Source organism: Podarcis erhardii, assembly GCF_964252035.2.
Source record: "Podarcis erhardii genome assembly, chromosome: 3".
Classification (NCBI taxonomy): domain Eukaryota; kingdom Metazoa; phylum Chordata; class Lepidosauria; order Squamata; family Lacertidae; genus Podarcis; species Podarcis erhardii.
The window spans coordinates 93,737,040-93,758,186 of NC_138507.1; the positions used below are offsets into that span (position 1 = coordinate 93,737,040).

The 21,147-nt window shown below is 41.8% G+C and overlaps 1 protein-coding gene across 4 annotated transcripts in view; it reads right to left on the reverse strand.

Annotated features, from left to right (window-relative positions):
• Positions 1-2,259: 2,259 nt before the first annotated feature.
• The window catches only part of DISP1 (dispatched RND transporter family member 1), an 87,114-nt gene continuing 68,226 nt past the window's right edge, over positions 2,260-21,147 (reverse strand). For all 4 annotated transcript variants that reach the window (XM_081857774.1, XM_081857775.1, XM_081857776.1 and 1 more), the window contains exons 4-8: positions 18,783-18,906; positions 15,643-15,770; positions 14,688-14,785; positions 13,317-13,414; positions 2,260-5,665 (exon numbers count right to left, since the gene is read on the reverse strand). In XM_081857774.1, coding sequence (XP_081713900.1) covers positions 2,756-5,665; positions 13,317-13,414; positions 14,688-14,785; positions 15,643-15,770; positions 18,783-18,906 — 3,358 coding nt within the window. In that variant the 3' untranslated portion in view covers positions 2,260-2,755. The remainder of the gene's footprint in view (positions 5,666-13,316; positions 13,415-14,687; positions 14,786-15,642; positions 15,771-18,782; positions 18,907-21,147) is intronic.

Consider the following 21,147-nt stretch of genomic DNA (forward strand, 5'->3'; position numbering starts at 1 on the left):
TACTCTAAATGCTGTTGCATGGTGTGCTCCTGTTCAGGGTGCCTGCCAGTGGACCACATCCCTTTCCAGGATACTCCATTCCAGTGAATATGTCGTCCTTATTATCTTTTGGGTGGAGGGTACCCCACCTAGGCTCCTTACACAATATCATTTATTTTTCTACAAATCTTGGTTTCCCAGAGCCTTCTGATACCTCCTCCTGTGTGTAGATAGATGCCAGTTCAACCACATAAAATAGTCAGATGGCCTGTGGGTGGGCGTGGGCAGGAGGAAGGTGAAAAAGAAGTAGCAGCACTTATCCTGTTTGGGATGTAGCCAAGTGGGACGAACATCCTACTCCTTGTCTTCCTTCCCCTGTAGAAAACTATGGGAAAACAGATATGGACTGTCATTGTGCTGGTGATGAAGCAGTATTGGAGGCACGCATGCGCTGTGTTCTCCAGAAGAGAGCAATGATAATCATGAATTTAGATCCAATTTTGCATGGGAAAATAACACGACTGGAATGTAGCAAACAACGAATTCTTCCTGAATTCTCCAAAAAAGAGTATAGGATATTTGCAACCTGGTAATTTCTCCATGATGTTTGGTATCTTGATTTTATGGAATAACTGGCCACAATATAGATTTGTACTATGTGCTCAAAGCATCCAGCAACAGAGAGCAACGTGGCCACTGAATTCTGCACCAGCTGAAATTTCTGAACAGTCTTCAGAGGCAACCCTATATATGATGTGTTGCAGTAAACTAACCTAGAGGTTACCAGAGCATAGACGACAGAACTTAGGATACCTGTGTCCAGATAGGGTGTAGCTGGAACATGAGCTGAAGCTGATCAAAGGCACTTTGTGTCACACCTGAGCCTCAAGCAACAGCAGTGGGTCCAGAAGTATCCCCAAGTTGCATACCTGCTCCTTCAGAGGGAGTGTAACTCATGAAGAGCGGGCTATATTTAATTGCTATTCAAATAGGTGCCCATGACATTCATTTATGCCAAAAGAGCAGGAGGAAAGTGCTTTTTTGGTTGGAACTCTTGGGGAATGTAAAGTGAGAAACACATAAAAATTCAAGCATTTGTTTGAACTAATTTACCCAACGGTACTATTCCGTGAGTTGTGAAACAGATTGGTAACATTTAGAGTCTGTACAATTTGTGCTTCTGATTAGGTTCAGTCTTCTTTGTGAATGTTATACAAGCAATAAATTTAAACAGATCTCATTTATGACATCATGCCAATAGTTAATGCGTGTTGGTGCCATTTTAAACCTGTAATCTCTTTAGATCCAAGTCAACGTGCAACATGATACATATGGTAGAAGCAGATTATTTTTACAATGTTAAAAGCAGATGAGATAATCTGTGTGCAGGGAATTTTGTCGTTTTATTAGCCTCCCTGATCCTTTAAGAGATGTCTCTAGCTGACCCAATGTAAATAGATAGATGATAGAAGAGAATAGTAAGTAATGGCAGAATAATAAAGCACATTGGTTTACAAACTCCACACCTACACCCACACCACTTGCAAATTGCCTAGAGTCCTGGCAGACCAGGAAATGTTTTTTCCACCTGTAATGCATTCTCTTGCTTCCTCCTCCTTTTTCTTGCTGCTTCCTTCATTCCCACATGTTGATTCTCTGCTCATTTCAAGTATCTTGTCTGTCTCTTTCCTCTGCTTGGGACCTTCCTGTTTCCCTGCCAGCTGCGACTTTATTCCTCGGGGGAAGGCGGAGCCTCCATCACTTATGCAGACCACACTGCAAGAACCCCTCAGCAGCATAATTATAACCTCAATGACTAATCTTCTCTTGCCAAAAGGTGATTAGTAATGTTTTATTTTTCAACTTGTGTGGATGCATTGCTGTTTTTTCCACCAAGACCTAAATTAAACATGGCTTCATATTCTTGAGAACAGTACCTAATTAATTTGTATGAGTTAAGGAAGCATTTAATTCGAGAGTGTTAACTTTAATGTCTTTGTGTTTGACAGCTTGGGCAGGTTGGAATATTCTTACTTTTGAAAAGAGAAAAGATCCCCCCACAAAAAAGACAGAACCAACAAGTTTAAGATTTATTATAGTTTTTTTTTATTAGCAAACTTTCATGGGAAAGTTCTGGGTGTGCTAACAACAGCAGGCACATGGGCTTCACTGTTTGGCATATGACACTCAACAGAATTGCACTTTATTGTTACAATACCAGGAATTTTCAGGCCACAACTCAAAACCAAGCCTTTGTTGATGTACTGTTTTCTGTATATTTCCATTTATTCTGGTTAGCCCTCACACCTGAAGCAGTTTGTTGTAAGTTCTGGAGGCACTCAGTTTCAGTTTGCGGATTTTGCTTTTATTTCAACGTTCTGTTTTCGTTCCCATTTACTTCAGTGACTCTTACAACCCATTTGTCTCTGCAGTTATCACAAGAGTCCCTTCCGATTATTAGGTACGTTTTTCTCCATTTCACAACAAGAGTGAACCAACACCCTTGAAGATAAACAGAGAAGAACTTGCTTCCTTTGGAGGAGTTCTCAAGTTCTCCTTGGCATTTGGAAGACTTTGGGATTGAAACAGTTGCTGTCAGTGGAGAAAAAATATTTCAGGGGCAATTTTAACCTGCTTTGTAGACAGTTACAGTGCAGAACTTGCTGGGGCGGTAGTCACATAACTATCGAAAGAATGATGCAAAGCAGTTGCACGAACTACAGAACTCTGGCTATGCACATTCCTGGACAAAGGAGAAGAGAGGTAGCATGAAGTTTCATTTGACCCCAAATTTTAACTGCTGACACGAATGGGGGCTCCATTTCATGCTCACATGCTTATAATCAACTGAGCAACTACACTGCTGGTTTTGACATAAGAGCTGGCAAGTGGTGTCCTGCTCACCGGAAGACAACATGCCTATCCTGAATTCGTTTTTGCTGCTTACGTTCAGGTCGCTGTTATACGCTGACTGGGGAAGGACGTGCTCATTTGCAAGCCTGCCATCTAAGAGCTCCCCGCACATGTGCGTTTCTTCATAGGTTCTCTTCTCTAATGCGCTGCAGTTGTTGGCATGGCATGCCAAAGGCTCTAATTCGTAATGCTCATGTTCCATGCCCGTTTTTTGACCTCTAGAGTCCAACTGATACTTACTGACAGGCTGAGCTTTGTTTTGTTCCCCGTCTCCTTTGTTCCCCGACAACGCCTGGGGAAAGGCGCTGCACTGCAGCCTTTTCGGCAGAGGAATCTGACCAAAAGTGCCTTGGGGCCCAAGGCAACGGCACATGCACTGGAAGAAGAAGGTCGCAAAGCCCCAACTAATGCACATTATAAGCATCATGAATGTACCGAGCTGAGTATATGCCAGAACGGTGGAAGGCATCATCATGGCGCCGGCTACAAATGTGGTCAGCGCAGCCATAGCAATTGCCGAACCCATGCGGCTGAGGGAGAAGACTACTTTCCCTTCTCGGTCAGGATCGGGAGCTAGACGATAAGCAACGCCATAATGGACCGCAAAGTCTACCGATAAGCCGACAGCAACAGAAATGGTGACAGACTCCAAAACATTTAGCTCCCAGCCAAGAAGGACCAATGATCCAACTGTGACAAAAATGGTTCCTGCTATCGAAACTATTGCATAAAGGCTCAGTATGATATTCCATGTTGTGAGCAGCATTACGCTGAACGCAACAGCCACTGAAAGACCCATGGCAATCAAAGTGCCATCAGAGAGACTGTCTTGGAGATCATAGAACTCTAGATTGCTCACAAACCAACCACTGCTTAGACCCTCAGGGGCAGTGCTCAGCTCATCCGCAATCCAGGTATCTACCTCTTTGTAGAACTGATGCATCTTCTCGTAAGCCAAGGTGAAGAGGTAGGTGCTCTGGAACTCCAGTACTACTGCTCTGATGGTATCGTTGATGTCAAAGCGAGGCCCCGGGGTTTTGCTGTCTAAATGGTACCCTGTGCTTCTTTCAAGTTCCATGATGGCCCTCTTGATGCATAACTCAAAAACCTCCTGTTTATAGGGGAAGCTCCAGTGACTGCAGCACGGATAGAGAGCCGGCTCGTCGCAGTCCTGATTTTCCATCCACTGCTTAAACGTCTCAATGAAGCAGCTCGTGAAGTCCTGCTCTTCTGTTTGGTAGAAAAAGGTCTGATTTCTCAGCCTCTGGCAAAACTTCAGAATCCAGAGCTGTGAATCTGGGCTTGCAATATTGAAAGTGCTGTCCAGTTTCAGCTTCCCTTTGCTTTTGGGATTTAGGGGGTCCCCGTTATCCTCAGGAGAGACCCCCCAGATAATAGTGATTGGCATATGAAGCTCCTCTCCGTGATGGACACGTTCAAACATGAACAGCTTTTTGTACTCGGCGTCATAGCGTTCAAAAGGATGGGAAGACCTGAACACTTGAAACTCGGAGAGTTCCAGGGATGGCAGCTTCATCTTTGGATTCACACAGACGATATATGCTCCCCCAACAGTTAAGGCCAGGAACCAGACCAACCAGATGTAGCGAAACCTGATAACTATGTGTGGCAAGACTTTCTCAAAAAATATCCGGGATGCTTCTGAGGCTGCGAAAGCAACCTTGCGGAACATTTGGCACAGCACTGTCCAGCAGCTTTTGTTATTGTACACACTTGCCTGAGGCTTTCTGAAGCAACTAAATATATTGAGTAGATACCGTTCGTGTAGCACGACGACTGCAGGTAACCACGTTACCATTAATACATAGTTCACCAATATGGCAGTGCCAGCATAAACACCAAAACATCTGATTGCTGTAATATTGCTGACATAATTGGCATAGAAGGCAGCGGCGGTGGTAAAACTGGTGACAAACATGGAAAGGGCAGCATGTTGCAGGGTGATGCTCACCGTCTCCGAAGTGGCAGCTTGAGACTTGTCAAATTTTGTGTAGTTCCATACATCGCACAATACGAAAGCATCATCTGCCCCAATACCAACGAGAATAATCAGTGCAGTGAGGTTCATAAAGGGGAAAAATTCAAAATTAAATACTACCCGATAAAGAAAATAAGAAACGATCAAGGAGCTAATTATTGCAAACATAGTCATCAGTGTGATAAACATGGACTTGGTATATATGCACATGACTAAGAGAACAATCACAATGGCTATAGCAGGATACACAGTATCCATTAAAAGGTAATCTTGGAATAAACTATGCTTTATTCCAAACTCAATCCCTGTGATGGTGGTTATTCCATCTGAAGAGTTCCAGTTCTCAAAGTTATCCAGATAGATATTCATCATGCTCTCCCCTTTTTCAGTAGGTGAAAAGAGCATGCTGTACTTTAAAGCTGGTAAGACATAGTCTGTAGTCTTTGGGCTTAGAAAATCTTTGTCTACTAGGTAGTGGAGAATCTGGTAAACAGCATTGTACTTTGTACATTTACGAGGCACATTTGTACACTTGAGTTGGTCCTTCCTTCTGGCTGCCATATCCCAGCAATCTGGTCCCAGGGTCCCATTATAGTAGTATTTGGCACATGTACGGAGTTGCTTCAGAGTGTGAGAAACATCTTTCTCCACAAGCTTTTGACAGGATGATCTGTTGTTTAAAATGGCAATGTAATTGCCTAGCGTCCAGCTGGGGCAGCACGAAGCAGCAGTGGTCCTCTGGCAGAGATCACCAAACTGAGCATGGGATCGTATCTGCATAAAGAAAGACAGAAAGAATTATAATAAGAAGCAGAAGTGCAAAGCTCAAACATCATTTTAACATTTTCGTTGCCCACAAAAAAAATCTTACCATCTCTAAAAATATTAGTTCCAACTGTGGGATTTCTCAAGAAGCATTTGAGTGATTTGGAACTAATTCTTTATGATCACTAATTGCACACACTTTTGAGCTCTGTCCTTCCCTTATGCACATTTAGCAAGAGCAATTTATACTAAGCAATCAGATAGCAAATGAGATGTCATTTTAAAGGTAACATACTTTGGAGACTAAATTTACTGCCCGTAGATTCATTTGAACACATACCAAAAAAGTCAATATACTCCGTCAGAAATATTTTTTCTCTGTATACTGAAGGCAAAGGAAAATACAGGCACCGGGAATTCTCAACTGAGCACACTGCTGTAGCTACATTTATACAAATGTGAGTGCAAATTGGTTAAAACTGGTCACCTGGAAGTCTTGAGTGTATCTTTAACTACAGCCAAGAACAGAAAAATCATCTGATATAAAACAGGCTGACTTGTGTGGACAAAACTATAATTAAATTTTGCTTCTTTCCTTGGTTTTCAGTCAGGACTATGAATCCTTTCTTCACCAGATCAAGAAAAGGCAACAATGCAGGCAGGCAGGTAAGTGGCTTGGTTAAGCGTTTATGTGGTACTTGAATTTCTCAATCACTTGACACGGCTGCCATTTCACAATGTTTCTAGGGTTATCACACATCTATTAAAGTTGCTGATGACCGCAGGAAAGTCATTTTCCTAGACATATTTAGAAGTTAACTGGCACAAACTGTGGCAAGGCTTCAATACGCAGGTAAAGTTCAGACTAGTCTTTTGAACTAGTTCCCATGCTATCTTTTTGCAATGGGAATGTTGGAAGATATCTGTCAGGATCCATCCTACTCTCGAGTAGGACCCTGGCAGAGACACATGCCCGACTGGCATGTTCTCTCTCCTCCTGGTCAATCGTTTGGGAGCTTCAAAAGCTTTCTTCTGCCCGAACATCACAGCGACTGATGCCAACAGACATCAGCACACTTAGGGATCCGCAGAGTTTGCGCAGTCAGTGTAACAGAACTCAGCATTTGGCTAATCTACGTTTATTTACATATAAAGCACTCGGAGCATTCTGACTTTGCTGTCTGATGAGAAAGAGGAAGGAGCTAAGAGAAAGAACAGAGGACAATAGTCCCACTTCACAGAACACAGTAACACAAACATCTGGTCTCCCTCACTTCCCACTCTGTGGAGTCAAAACATACACAGTCATGTGATAGGCAACAATCCCATGACTGCAGACACGGGGAATGAATCTCCAATAATCTGAGAGAGTTCCTTGGACAAGTTTAACAACTGTAACATGATGTGACAAAGAGGGTATGTACATACTATATCCCACAAGAGCAACAAACCTGTAACAACACCCCCCCCCAAAAAAAAACCCCGTGTTACCTTTTCCTAACTGGTCAATGCTTTCAGAGAATATACTGCTATGTAGACTCCTTCCATCACTCCCAGAAATCAGAATATGTATATTTATAGAAATACAGGAGGGATAGGCTCCTTAATTTGTGTTGGCACACCTACTGAGGTGAGGGGATCTTTGTGGCACTGCTATTCAAAGGGCCAGGATACTCATTAGTTAGGCCTGCAAAGCTTCAGAATTAAGTTGTGCCTAATGTACATCTGGACTCACTAGTCAAATTTCCTACTTGGAATGCATAACAAAGGACCAATCCTGGATACACTTATGTACTTTCCCAATATTATCAGAGGATTAGTCTTACTAAGTCACTTACACATGTGCTTAAGCTTTTTGAAAGCCAGGCACATTTCAGACATCCAAACATTCTGGTTTTGAGTCATATTGAAATTGCTTTGGCTGATTATGTGCAATCCTTTTATAGCAGAGGCAAAAAAGAGCAGGATTTAGGAATTCTCCCGATCGTTATAAAAGATTTAATATGGCCTTAATTTTGTCAAACAATTTCAGAACAATAATGACCTAGCATTCCATAAAAACAGGATAATTCACATTTGATTGTTTCCAGATAAAAACACTCACACATGCAAGCTCAGGAAAAAACGAACAACCTAATAAATAAAAGGAAGCACTGGAATGCCATCTCTTTATTTTTCATGGCCCATGTCCAGTCGTATCAGGGAGGATACAACATGAAAGCCCTTCAGGTCAGCCAGACAAGCTGGGAGGAAAAAAACTATCATCCACTTTACTTATTCAAGTTCAATCTGAAACTGTGAGTTTGCTTGCTATTCCTCAAGACATTGCAGACCTTACATATTTGCTGTTAAAGTAAGCCTCACAAAAGATAAAGATAAATTGGCTGTTAGAACTTGGAAAGAGAGACTTAGCCTGGAACTTATCAAAATACCTCATGAAAACATTGTTTTAGAAATACTGCAAACACATGCAAGGGTTAGGGTCTGTTTTGTTGCTACATCAAAAGGTGTTGCCAAGGCCACTTTGTGCATACAAGATTAGATGTATCATTGTGATGTTTTCCACTTGTTCTGCAACATCTAAAGAAAACATTGTGCTTAAATTATCTCTCCGTGGTTTTCAGATTTCTTACACTTCCAATGTGACCATGTGCTCTAGAACCCACACATTTCTTAGTAATACTATATTGTACAGAAGGAGGAACTTACCGTATTTTTCTGTGTATAAGACAAGGTTTCCCCCCTAAAAAATAATGTCCAAAATTTCAGGGAGTCTTATATACGGATGGATCTTGCCCCATTTTCTTAAATTGGAGTCCCCCAAAATAAGGGGCGTATTAAAAATACAGTACCTCTGCTCCTGCAGATGTTGCTGGACTGCAATGTCCATCGTCTTCCATTACTTATGGTGGCTAGGGCTGGTGGGAGTTGAAGCCCAACAACATCAGAAGGACAGCAGTTTAGCCATCTCTGTTTTAAGAGAAGACTGGTAATGGCAGACGACCTGTCTTTTAGGGGGCTTTATCTATGTTTCACACTGGAGAATGAGGACACGCTTCCAAGAAACCCCAGAGTTCCTCAGAAAACAGTTTGAAAGCAGTTGCTACGTGTTTGTTTATTAATCTATGACTTGGCTTTCACATAAATTTCAAGGTGATTAACAATCATACAATAGAAAGATGTGGGCAGTGGCAGTAAAAGCCCTGCTGTGGCCGGGGGCTTCTGATAGTTTAGAGACTTCACAGAGGGGTTCTTTTGCAGAACAAAGCGGCCTCCTGGGTATATAAGAGGCAAGACCTCAAACCACCTGGTCCCCAAACTGTTTCAAGCCATGTATGCTAGTACCAAAACCTTGAACTTGACCTAGCAGCAATTAGCAAGCATTGTAGATCCTGCAGACAAGGTGTTTTGTGCTGGCTGCAGTTCGCTCCCCACAGGCAGCCTAGCTGCCATATTCTGACCAGCTACAGCAGGGGCAGGCAACCTAAGGCCCGGATGTGGCCCAATCGCCTTCTCAATCTGGCCCGAGGACGGCCCAGGAATCAGCGTGTTTTTACATGAGTAGAATGTGTGCTTTTATTTAAAATGCATCTCTGGGTTATTTGTGGGGCATAGGAATTCGTTCATTTCCCCCCAAAAATATAGTCCGGCCCACCACCTGGTCTGCGGGACGGTGGATCGGACCACGCCTGAAAAAGGTTGCTGACCCCTGAGCTACAGCTTCCAGAACAATGTCAAGGGTTGCCACCTCAGAGAGAACACTGCAGCAATTCAAACTTGAGGCTACCACTGCATGGTCAAGCTGTCCTGGTTGAGAAACTGCTGTAGAAGTCTGTAGAAGGCACTCCAAGACCATCAGTAACAGAACTGCATCTAGGGCAGGCATGTCAAAACTCCGTTTTGGGGGCTTAATTCGGCCCGCTGGAACCCTGTGGCAGTATATGTCTGGGGGTAAAATCCTAAAAACAAAACTCAGTACAGTGGTACCTCGGGTTAAGAACTTAATTTGTTCTGGAGGTCTGTTCTTAAGCTGAGGTACCACTTTAACTAATGAGGCCTCCCGCTGCACGATTTCTCTTCTCAACCTGAAGCAAAGTTCTTAATCCAAGGTACTATTTCTGGGTTAGCGGTAGTGTCTGTAACCCAAGGTACCACTGTAACTTCAATCCTAAAAAAAGCTCAACAACTTGGGTTTGCCCTCACGCATGGTCACTTCATCAAATCTGGCCCTCTTTGAAAAAAGTTTGGGCACCCCCAGATCTAGGGGAACCCCCAGACCATGCACCTGCTTCTTCAAGGATAGTGCAACATCATACAGGGCAAGCAACTGTCTGACTTCCCTAACCGGGGAACTGCGCACTCACAGAGCTTCCTGCTTGCCAGGATTCACACGCAGGTTATTAGCCCTCTCCCAGCCCACCAGTGCATCCAGACATTGATTCAGTGCTCGCTTAGCCAGTTCCAGTTCTCTGTTACAGTGACACAGAGTTGGGTACCAGCAATGAATGGATGACACCTCACCCCATATCTCCTAACGACCAATCCCATTAACTTCATATAGATGTTCAATAGCACTGGAAGCTAATACATTGCCCTGCAGCACTACATAACTCAAAAGCCAGGAAACTGAGAAACACCCATCCAATACTATCTTCTGGAACCCTTCCTGGAGATAAGACCAGAACCATGGCAGAACAGTGCCCCCAGTGCCAATCTCCCAAGGTTGGTCCAAGAGCTGATAATATCAAAAGCCAATGAGAGATCAACCAGAAGCAGCAGGGTCACACTCCCCCTCTCCCTCTCCAGGCCAATTTAGTCCCAAACCCTCTTCTAAACCCAGACTGAAATAGTTCTAGACAAATCTATACATCTACTTGCAGCAGGATTTTCCTATACTGGAATCTCACTTGTGAGTCTCTTTTTGGGAAGCACCCTAGAGAAGATTTCTAGGTCAGTTAAAATCTAAAAGCATATGATCAATTTTTAAAAGGGCTTAAACGTTAGCAATATACAAACCAGGGGCTGAATCCTGTAGCCATTCTGCATATGGCATTAACATTAAGATTATGTGGGTGCAATGTGTGAAGAATTATAGGATCTTTTCCCAAGCATAAGTAAGCCAGATGGCTAAAGCTGATACTGCATGCCCAAGACAATTTGTGTATGACTGGTACACAGCTGGCAATACAATTTATAATATCCCGCCCCCTCTTATGGAAATGCTGGGAATTTAATCAAAGTTTCCATTAAAACACATAATGGCACAGAAAGGAAATATGGCAGACCTTAAACTTAAACTTTCAAAACACCAAACGAGTTGGATTTGTTTCCACATGAGTTAATGGCATTGACTTGAGTACAGGAGGAGTCAGGCCTTTAAAGGAACATGAACTGGAAAGAGATACGGATAGCAGGCAACAAGAGAGAGACATTAATAAAGATGAAAGACCACAGAAGACATCAATGCCTCATTACTGGGCAAGACAGCCTCAGTTCAAAGATCCAGAGGTTTGCAATAGGATAGAGCTGTTTTCTAAATACAACACACACTTTAAAAACACCACCTATTTCCATATGGCTTGAACAGCCAATGAAACTTTTAAAAAATAATTCCGTTAGAATAACTAAATGCCCCATTCCCCTAGCTCATTCAGTATTGAAAGCTTTTCTAACCAGAAGCCATCATTTTAATATCTGGGTAATACAGTGGTACCTCGGGTTACAGACGCTTTAGGTTACATACAGACTTCGCTAACCCAGAAATAGTACCTCGGGTTAAGAGCTTTGCTTCAGGATGAGAACAGAAATTGCGCGGCCGCGGCGCAGCAGCAGCAGCAGCAGGAGGCCCCATTAGCTCAAGTGGTACCTCAGGCTAAGAACAGTTTCAGGTTAAGAACGGACCTCCAGAACGAATTAAGTTCTTAACCCAAGGTACCACTGTATTGCTACTTCTCCAAATACTCATGATAGAGTCTACAAAGATTGCAAATAACTTGAGAAGCTATCATCTGGTTTAAAAGTAGCCCACGATTTCAACTCAACCACAGTTGGGATTATGCTAGACATCGTCCTCGTCATCATGATGATAATAAGAATTATTCAAGTGCCTCTAAAGTAAACATCCATGCAAGTGTGCTGCAAAGCTGTCAAGCTGCTTGAATAAAATTATGTTATAAATAAATGGCTTGTTTGCTTTATTATAATCATCTAGAACTGCAAAAAAATTTAAAGCACTATTACAAGCTGTTCAGCTTGAATTCAGTTTTCTTTTGCAATTTTGTGGTGCTTCAAAAGCAGATATTAGTATTAAGCAGTAACTGAAACATTTCCCCTTATATCTAGCGTGCAGGTTGGGTTGCGAAAGCCTTGCAACAATGAATGATTACGTGAACCCTAAATAAGTTATTACCCATTCATTCCTGCACACACATCCCACAACTGAGTGCTCATACTTCCACTTGCATGGATTCTTGCATTGTTGGACATAACAATCTGATAACCCACAAAAATCTAGTTTTCCATTTCCCTACCAGCCCGCCAAGCAGCACTGCGAGGGGCAAACTACACGTGACACCAATCATGTGGTTTGTCTGTGGCTTTTCTTTCGGAAATAGCCAGCACAGGACACCAGGCCCAGATTGGGACCATGGTGAGAGGAGCAGGGGGACAACAGCCCTTTTCTCTCCTGCTACAGTCCCAATCTGGACTGGACACCAGCACATGCAGTTTGCATGGTGATCCAATCCGGATCAAGACAATGAACCAACCATCTTTTGAGGCTCCAGCACCTGTCAAAGTATACCAACTACTGTAGATTCAGAGAGTGACAAGCTCACATATCATAGATACACAATATGAACATACTCTTCACTTTACCAAAGACCTTGCATCAGTTAAGGTCCATTAGTTAAAACCAGACTTCATTCTCAACTATATGCAACGTTAACTTCTAACACATGCAGGAGGAACTCACGAAGTCCCTGAGGCTGCCTGTTACTTTTTACATTTTGGTTCCTTGGGGGAATAAAAAAAGGCCCTAACTATTTTGATGATGGAAAACATTCTCTCCTGATCAGAGCAGTCAAGACCAAAGTGTCTTCTTTCATCCCCCTGTGCTCTGAAGAGGAAGCAAACTTTGCTTTCTCAGAACACCACGATCTGGATTGAATTATTTTGGGGGGCTGGGGGGGGTATTTACGCAAGTTACTGTATATATGTCTGCGTTCCCTATTGCCAACCTATTCCCTTTTGGACTTACAAACCTAAGCAACTCACGGAATCACACACAACAAAACTACTTTAAGGAGTATTGTAAACGGGCAAAAAATGCTTCCTCGCCAAGATGACAAAACAATCAATGAGAAAGACAAAGTCTTATTCTGAAAAATGCATACTAAATCCTGCTCCTCTCCTCAGACAAAGTATTCAGAATAGGAATGGGTAGGAAAAAATGAAACAGACAGCACTGTTAACCTTGAGAAGGGGTCATAAAGAAATGTTGGGCACCATTATCATCACCAGTGTAAAAGGCAAAGTTTCTTTTGTCCTAATGGTTGCCTGCCAATAAGTACACTGCGACAAGCAAGACTTTAGTAATTATCAAAGACAAGAACATGAAGTTTCACAATTAGTCGTATGAAAAATTGATATCTGTACTTACTCTCATATTATCCACATTGCACATTGATTTTATTGCAGGTAAATTCCACAAGTTATTTCCATCTGCTGATGTAAATACCACTCGGGAATAGCGATCACCTGAAATAAGATTGACATATCAAGAAGGTTTCTGACGTTAAAGACCTTAAGAGTTAAAGTGTAGGGTATGTTCTCAGTTCAGTAGCACCCTGGGACACTCTGTCTCAGTCTAACCTACCTCAAAAGGTTGTTGTGGGAATAGGATGGGTGTGGAGAAGCATTTACGCAGTCTTGAACTTCATGGAGGAAAGGCAGAATTATAATGTAATGAATAAAATATATAGCCTACCTAAATTGGTGTGCCTAAACCATCTTCTGTACTATATTAACATATAGAAACTAATTGCCAAGAAAAGCAGCACATAGAAAGTGGGGGATGTTTTATAAAGTTAACATTCATTTTCAGAAATGTTGAGTTTGTAATAATCAGTTGCTAGAGTCAAGTGTCTTATTTTAGTGCATACACTTTCAGTATCAATATACTTTGAAAAATAGCGCCAAAGGGACCAATGTGTTATTGGTGTGAGTGGGCTGGGCTAAAAGAAGGAGGAGGAGGATTTACACCTCTCCCATTTGTTCTAGCACCAAGGAGAAGCAAGCATTCTTGGCAATTTACTTCCAGTGGTGAGAAAGGAGGACATGCAAAATGCCCTTTCTTCCCACACCACAAACTTCACTAAGCTGCAGCTAGTAAGGAAGTAAAAAGTTGATTTCCTGGAAATATCGTGCAGGATTCATCTAATGAACCCTGATAGCAGAAGCCATGTGCAGGACTTCTGTTTGTGTGATGTCTCCTTCCCTGTGTGCCCCCCACAATGGGCTTGGGGGGTGTATCTAGAGACTCCCTAGACAGTGACCGCAGAGGGGAGAGAGGATTGTTCTGTCTGATATGCTTGTGTAGACCCACTCTTTCTAGTACCAGGACACTGAATTCCACACCATGCACATTTTCGTATCACCTAGTGGGTGGGGGGAAACAAGTGCATGTTAAATGCCACTACTATGGTGATAATCTCTTAAAGGTAGTAAGAACTTGTAGCTTGGTAATCATCCCTTGCTTTTCACAAACTGAAAAGAAAATTTCCTGGGAAACTGAAAAGGTCAACAGATAGCACCAACTGTAAGTAAAATATTAGTTCATCTTCCTCACATGCTTTAGATCAGGCATAGTCAAACTCTGCCCTCCAGATGTTTTGGGACTACAACTCCCATCATCCCTAGCTAACAGGACCAGTTGCAGTCCCAAAACATCTGGAGGGCCGAGTTTGACTATGCCTGATCTAAAGCCTGCTTTAGATTCATTTCCTAACATTTTTGCACACTTAACACTCACTTGGAATGTCACAGAAAAAGCTGTCCTTGTGGAAATTCCAGTCTGCTTCTCTCTTCTCTCTTTCATAGTGATCATCTGAATATCGGTTATCTCGATGGCTAAGAGAACAATTTTTCATCTTTTAAAATATAGCAGTCGAACAGCTTACACTTTTAACAGTTATCTTTGTTTCAATAGTAACTGCACAAAAAGGCGGCAGGGGAGGGGGGAGTGCCATGAAGATACATGTATTCCAGTTTTGTTGGGTGCTAAAGACATACCTCTTTACTCAGATGTTTGGAACTTCTTGAGGTTGTCACTGGTTAGGGTCAGGAAAATCTGGTTGGCAGAACAGTTTTTGGCAGGGATGGGGAACTTATGTCTCCCACAACCTGCAGGATAACTCTGACAGGTGGGTGGAGCAACCCACCATGAATCACTTAAAAATAAATTAATTAAAAGACAGCTGAATGCGGGAGGGAGGGGGGATGAATACCTATCCACAACCAAACAAAGAACAAGCTGCTCCTACCATGATTTTCAAGAACAGTTCTACCCTTAAAAGAACACTAACATAAAACAGGGTCAACAACATCATTACTCTGTGTTCTCTGCTTTGTATACTAATATGGGCATACTGCCCCATTACGCATTTTCGGCTGTGGCCGCTGGATAAAGTAAGAATTCCCTAAGAAAATAAATCAAGTTTCACATGGCTTCCAGGGTTTAAGAATTCAAATATTCAAAATAGTTTTTTATATCACTGTAAATGTTTGTTAGCATGCCACCTTGTTATTAACACTGACCAGGGCTTATGATTAAGAGAGCCAGATGTTAAAAGTGTGCAGTGCTATTTTTGTTGTATGGTGGGGGGGGGGGGGAGAGGAGAGGTTTAAAATAAGTTCCCACATTTCGTTTCATACGATATGTAAGTGGAAAACAACAGCAGAAGAGAACATGGTTAAAAAGCTCTTACCTCTTAGCCTGCTCATCTGCATATTTGAAAGGATAATTTGCTAAGGTTGCTTTGTAGCCTGTGTTTTTCACCATATTATTCCAGGTAACCAGCCGCTGTCCTATTGCAGTTCCTCTTGGCTCAAAACCCTATGGCAAAACATTAGAGAGCTTTTTTAGCGCATGCCATCCTTCTATTTGAAAAGGATGTTAGCAAGTTCAATTGATGAGAAACCTTCATTAGAAAGCCCTCTCTCTGCAGTCCTATGCAACAAATTCACTACCACCAAGTCTTGCTCTTCCATAGGCGAAGGTAGACACAGATTGAGCACTCTGGGGACCAGTGGATAGAAATGTTTAATTATCCTCCCCTCTTCCCTCTCCATCTCCACTGGGGGCCTTGCAAATGCCACCTTTGGGAAGCTGCTATTTGCATTGAAAGGGAAGCTCCCATAGGTGACAATGGAGATTTCACTTGAAACTTCAGAGGGATAATTTTTGTTGGGATTGTGGCAGAGAGCGCAAGAGCGCAAATATGAGAGTGAAACTTCTCCAGTCCAAGGTCCCCAGGCTGCTCGTTAACACCATTTATGCAATTAATGGTGTGCCTAGCATGGTTCTTAGTTGTTTGAGAGTTTTCCTACAATGTATTCAATCCCTATGGTAGTCCAAGAGGGAAAACATAGCTGCTCATGTAATAAGCCTACAAACTGTGATGTCTAGACCCTGACTGAAATATAGCTTTAGGTGTGCCTGCAATAAAATGAAACTGTCTAAAGCTTGCCAACGGTTGTTTCTTTAAAAGTAAGATAAAATTAGAGGGTTTGGACTCATAATCCTTACCTTGTTTAACCATTTATGGATTCTTATGTCTATGCCAACAGTGGCACATGTAATGTCTAATGAGGAGCATGCTACAGCCGACTTCACCTAAATAGTTCAACCAGATGGTTCTGCGACAACTTTTAATAGTGTAGTTATTCTCTCCCCCTGCCCCCAGCCCAGAAGACTCTCTGTACCTTTGATGGCTTGTTTTTTATTGTTAGCAAAGCCGATTACTAACCAAATATTCCTCTTTCATCTTCATGCTCCCATTGTTTGCATGCTCTGTTGTCTCTGTCTCGAGAGACCACACAATTCCCATATTGCTCACACTGGGCTTTGAAATGTATGAAGCTCCAATAACCTAAGCATGTGTAGACGTGCTTCACATGAAAAAAAAACACCCCTGAGACTGTGCAAAGCCACCTCCATAATAGTTGCTACATGCAGCGAACCATCAGTACAAAGTGCCCCACTACTGGCTGCCATCATCTGGTTTGTCTCCATGTGATGTAAAAACACCCTATCACAGTTTCATTGCAGTACAGAGAGAAACTGACAGCATTCAATACATGTGCAAAAATCTGCACCCAGTAGTTTGCTGCATGAGCAGCTAAGCTATGCAGTCATGGGGATTGTGTTAAGCAGGCTGTGATTTCTACAACCCCTTGATCATTTGCTGTTATCCTCTTTACTGTCTCCGATTAACAAAATGCCTGACCACTGAGGCTAAATGCCAGGCAAGAACAGAAGACTGCAACGATTTCATTGTGGTGTAGTAGTAGTAGTAAAAGAAGAAGAAGAAGAAGAAGAGTTTGGATTTGATATCCTGCTTTATCACTACCTGAAGGAGTCTCAAAGCGGCTAACATTCTCCTTTCCCTTCCTCCCCCACAACAAACACTCTGTGAGGTGAGTGGGGCTGAGAGACTTCAGAGAAGTGTGACTGGCCCAAGGTCACCCAGCAGCTGCATGTGGAGGAGCGGAGACACAAACCCGGTTCCCCAGATTACGAGTCTACTGGTCTTAACCACTTTGACCTGAGAGACCACCCAGCCGTGAAGCTCACCAGGTGATCTTGGGCGTGTTTCGCCTGACCTACCTCACAGGGCTGTTGTGAAGAGAAAATGTGGGGGAAGAGACATGTGTACCTTCTTGGAGGAAAAGTGGAGGGATATAAATGTAACATAAAAAACCCCACTGGGTGATGACCCCAAGGGTCATCTAGTTCACCCCACTGCAATGCAGGAATCTCAACTAAAGATGTTATTGGCCCATAGTTGGAAAGATGACAAAGTCCCTACCAGAGAAGAATGGCAAGCCAAGTTGATGGACTAATGCAGAGATGGCAAAGCTGACTGGAAAACTCAGAAACCAAGAGGATTAAAACTTTATAAAAGGATGGAAAAAATTTACAAGTTATTTAGGAGACCATTGCAAGCTGATGGAAACAAGAGCAGGATTTTGACACACTTGTAGTGTAAAAAACATTGTGGATAATATGGTTTGATATAAAAACTGGAGTACAGATTAATATGCAGTTGTAGATGTTCAAAATAAGACTCCATGGATGGGATTGGGGGAAGTCGCAAGATTCAGAGAATCTCCACATACAGTATTACTCTACTGATGTGAGTTTATTTGTACTTTTTATTTGTAAAATTAATAAAATGTCTTTAAAAAACCCCAAAACTAAAGATACTCAGAAGTTCATCACAAAGGCTCCCCCCCGCCCCCCGCTTAAACTGCATCCTCCCAAAATTGCCTCAGGAGGGGTCAGCAAGCAGGAGGGGAAGAGGATTGTTCCATTGGGTGAGCTGTTATGCTTACACAGACAGAATGTTTCTAATAGTGTAATGTTGAACTCCACCCATTGACTTCAATGCTTCTACTCCAAATATGATTACACAATACTTTTGGTAAACTCATTTTAGAATTTAACAGGATAGATATTCCATGTACCATTTCATAACACTGATGGTGTTATACTCTATAATCTAGTCATTACCATTTAATAAACCCATAATCTTCCTTTTACTGGAGTTGCCTTCTATACAGCACATTCAAAACTCAAATTATTTTCAGAGGTGCTGCTGGAAGAAATCTTTTCAATTTGTGTGTTATTGATTAAAAGGTTCAGCAGCTGCGCAGACATATTTGAAGACATCTGGGCTCAACTACCAAACTTCATAAATATTCAGATTTGGCGTTTTGATTTGCACACATCTGTATTTGAAAGCAATATAATACATTTGCTGAGAATTCTTACAGCTCTCTGCTTACCATTACTGCTGGAAATAACACAACGATTTGACAGCACAAGATGATAATGTTTACTTACCAATAATGGATCAGAGAAGTCTGGAAGATCTGGGACTAGTATTCCAACCAATGCACACACCACAATTAACACAGTACACATGCCTAAAACCACCACCGGCCAGTCAGCTATCAGAGCTGCATAGCTAGAAGAAAATGGAAAATAACTATTAAAAGGGGGAAGGTTTGTGTGTGTGTGTGTGTGTGTGTGTGTGTGTGTGTGTAGAACCAAGAAGAAGATAAATTTTACTTTAAATCTGTTTTTAATTCATGAAGGTAATTAAAAAAAAGAAAAACAATTACCACAATGTTTGTGGCAATTTAGAAGTGGCACTTCCAAAATACATCAGGCTGATAACCAACGTTGCACGAATGCAACAGGACTACTGCTTCCTCTCATTCTACCTGCAGTCTCCCCTGTGTCCCCTAAATCTGCTCCAGGGTATTGTGAGATTTTTTAAACTTCTTCCTCAAGTTCATGTTTTTGGTCTGGTCAGAGTATTTCCAAATTCAATACCAAAAGTAAACCCCATACAATGTTAGAACATGAGAAGGGCTAGGCTCCAGCTCTTCTGTAAAGGGTTTCAGGGATTTAATGTAATTAGATTGCAAAACATGGAAATGTAATTTTGGGCCCAGTTAACTCAAACACGGTGGCTCGGACATAAAAGGAAACAGTACTGTATTACTCTGTGCTTGAAGAGTTATATCCAGTTTTAAGGCTAGCACCAACATACCGAAGAAGATTTATCTGGTATGCAAGACACAATTAAAAGGTAAAAGACTGGCCATATTTACTTAAACGAAAGAAGACTGAAGAGGGCCAAATAAGTAGACCAAATCGTGGATTCAAATTGCAGCAAAGCAAATTTAAGCTGGATATCAGAAAGGATTTTCCAACTATAAGAATTTTAGGGCAGTTACTCAGAGACGTTGCAGCGAGTTCTTCCATAAAGATTATTAGAATACCGATCAGATGTTGGTTCTATCTAAGGAATCTTGCATTTATTGGGACTGGTGTGGGTCCATGCTGGGAGTTAATTCCAACAATATGTTCTGACAATATTGAGTTGATGTGAGATTTCAACTGCTCTTTTGTAAACTGGAACATTCCAACTTGAAAAGGGGCAATCTTAGAAGAATTAGCTGCTGTGTTGCACTGCTCACAAAAGTAGGCAACTCAGACGAACCTTTATTTTATTTAACACAAAAAATATGCCAACAGTGTATTGTTGGACATCGGTATGATTGTTTTGGGCATCTTGGGCAATCTTTAGGAATGCCTACTCTGGCAAGTTTCTCTTTTCACTTAACAGATTTCTCTTTAACATAAGCTGTAATGCAGAATGCTTTAACTGTCTTTGCAGGCAGTGATCCTCCTCAACTAAGGAAATGTGAATTCAGCAAAAGGGGAAGAGATGCCAACTGCTACTCTCAGCAAAAGTTTGCTGCCTAAGGACATAAGCATGTGTTGTTTTGTGTCTGCTAACAACTCTTATGGCTTCTTGTTTTTGTTTCTCTTATTAACAAACTGGGAACAAAAAGCGAATGTTTTGAACGGTCTTCATTAGTGAATGACTACAAAGATGCACAATCAATTTCACCAGAAAAAAGGAGAGAAACTAGGGAGGATTAGAAACAGGGATAATACCCCCCTCCCCTTTTACAAATGAGCTGAATCTATTCTTCAGGCTGCTTCTGATAATGTTTGCTACAAAAAATAAAAAATAAACATTTAAACAAAAACTGATAAAAGGTGGTGACGTCAACCTTTCTCTAGCATGTGTGTGAGACGAGCAGATTTGTGTATTATATAACCAAGGCAGGGAAAATTAACAGTGGGAAAGGTAACAACAATAAAAGGCTCTAGTCACTCTTGTCGGCGGTCCATCCCTACCTACACTGTTTGATACAAACTTTGTTTAGATTTTTTAAATAAAAAAAAACACATATATTCAAGAGTTACAATATAGCTTTGTCCACTGCCATAATATCACAGAATGATCACTCCAAACTTTGTTTAGATGAGCATTGTGGGTTGAGAGATTGTTTGATAGAAATTTAGTCTTCAGCTTAATACAATGAAGGTGTTACTTTCCCGCCTCTGTCTCTTGTTTTCAATTAATTTTGTATTCTTATGATCATTCGTCACCCTGCACACCAAATTTATATATAAATTAGTCACATCAGGTGGTGATGTGGTCAAGTCTATGAAGGTATCGTCCGGAGTGCCCCTCAGCCCCCAGGATTCTTGCCACACCAGATCACAGTATTTATACTTATTTGGCTTCCTCATTACTTGAGTCCTGAGGTAGATTGGACTAGTACACAAAAGATGTTTCCATGAATAAAAACCACAGAAGAGAATATAAAGCATGGAAATAATT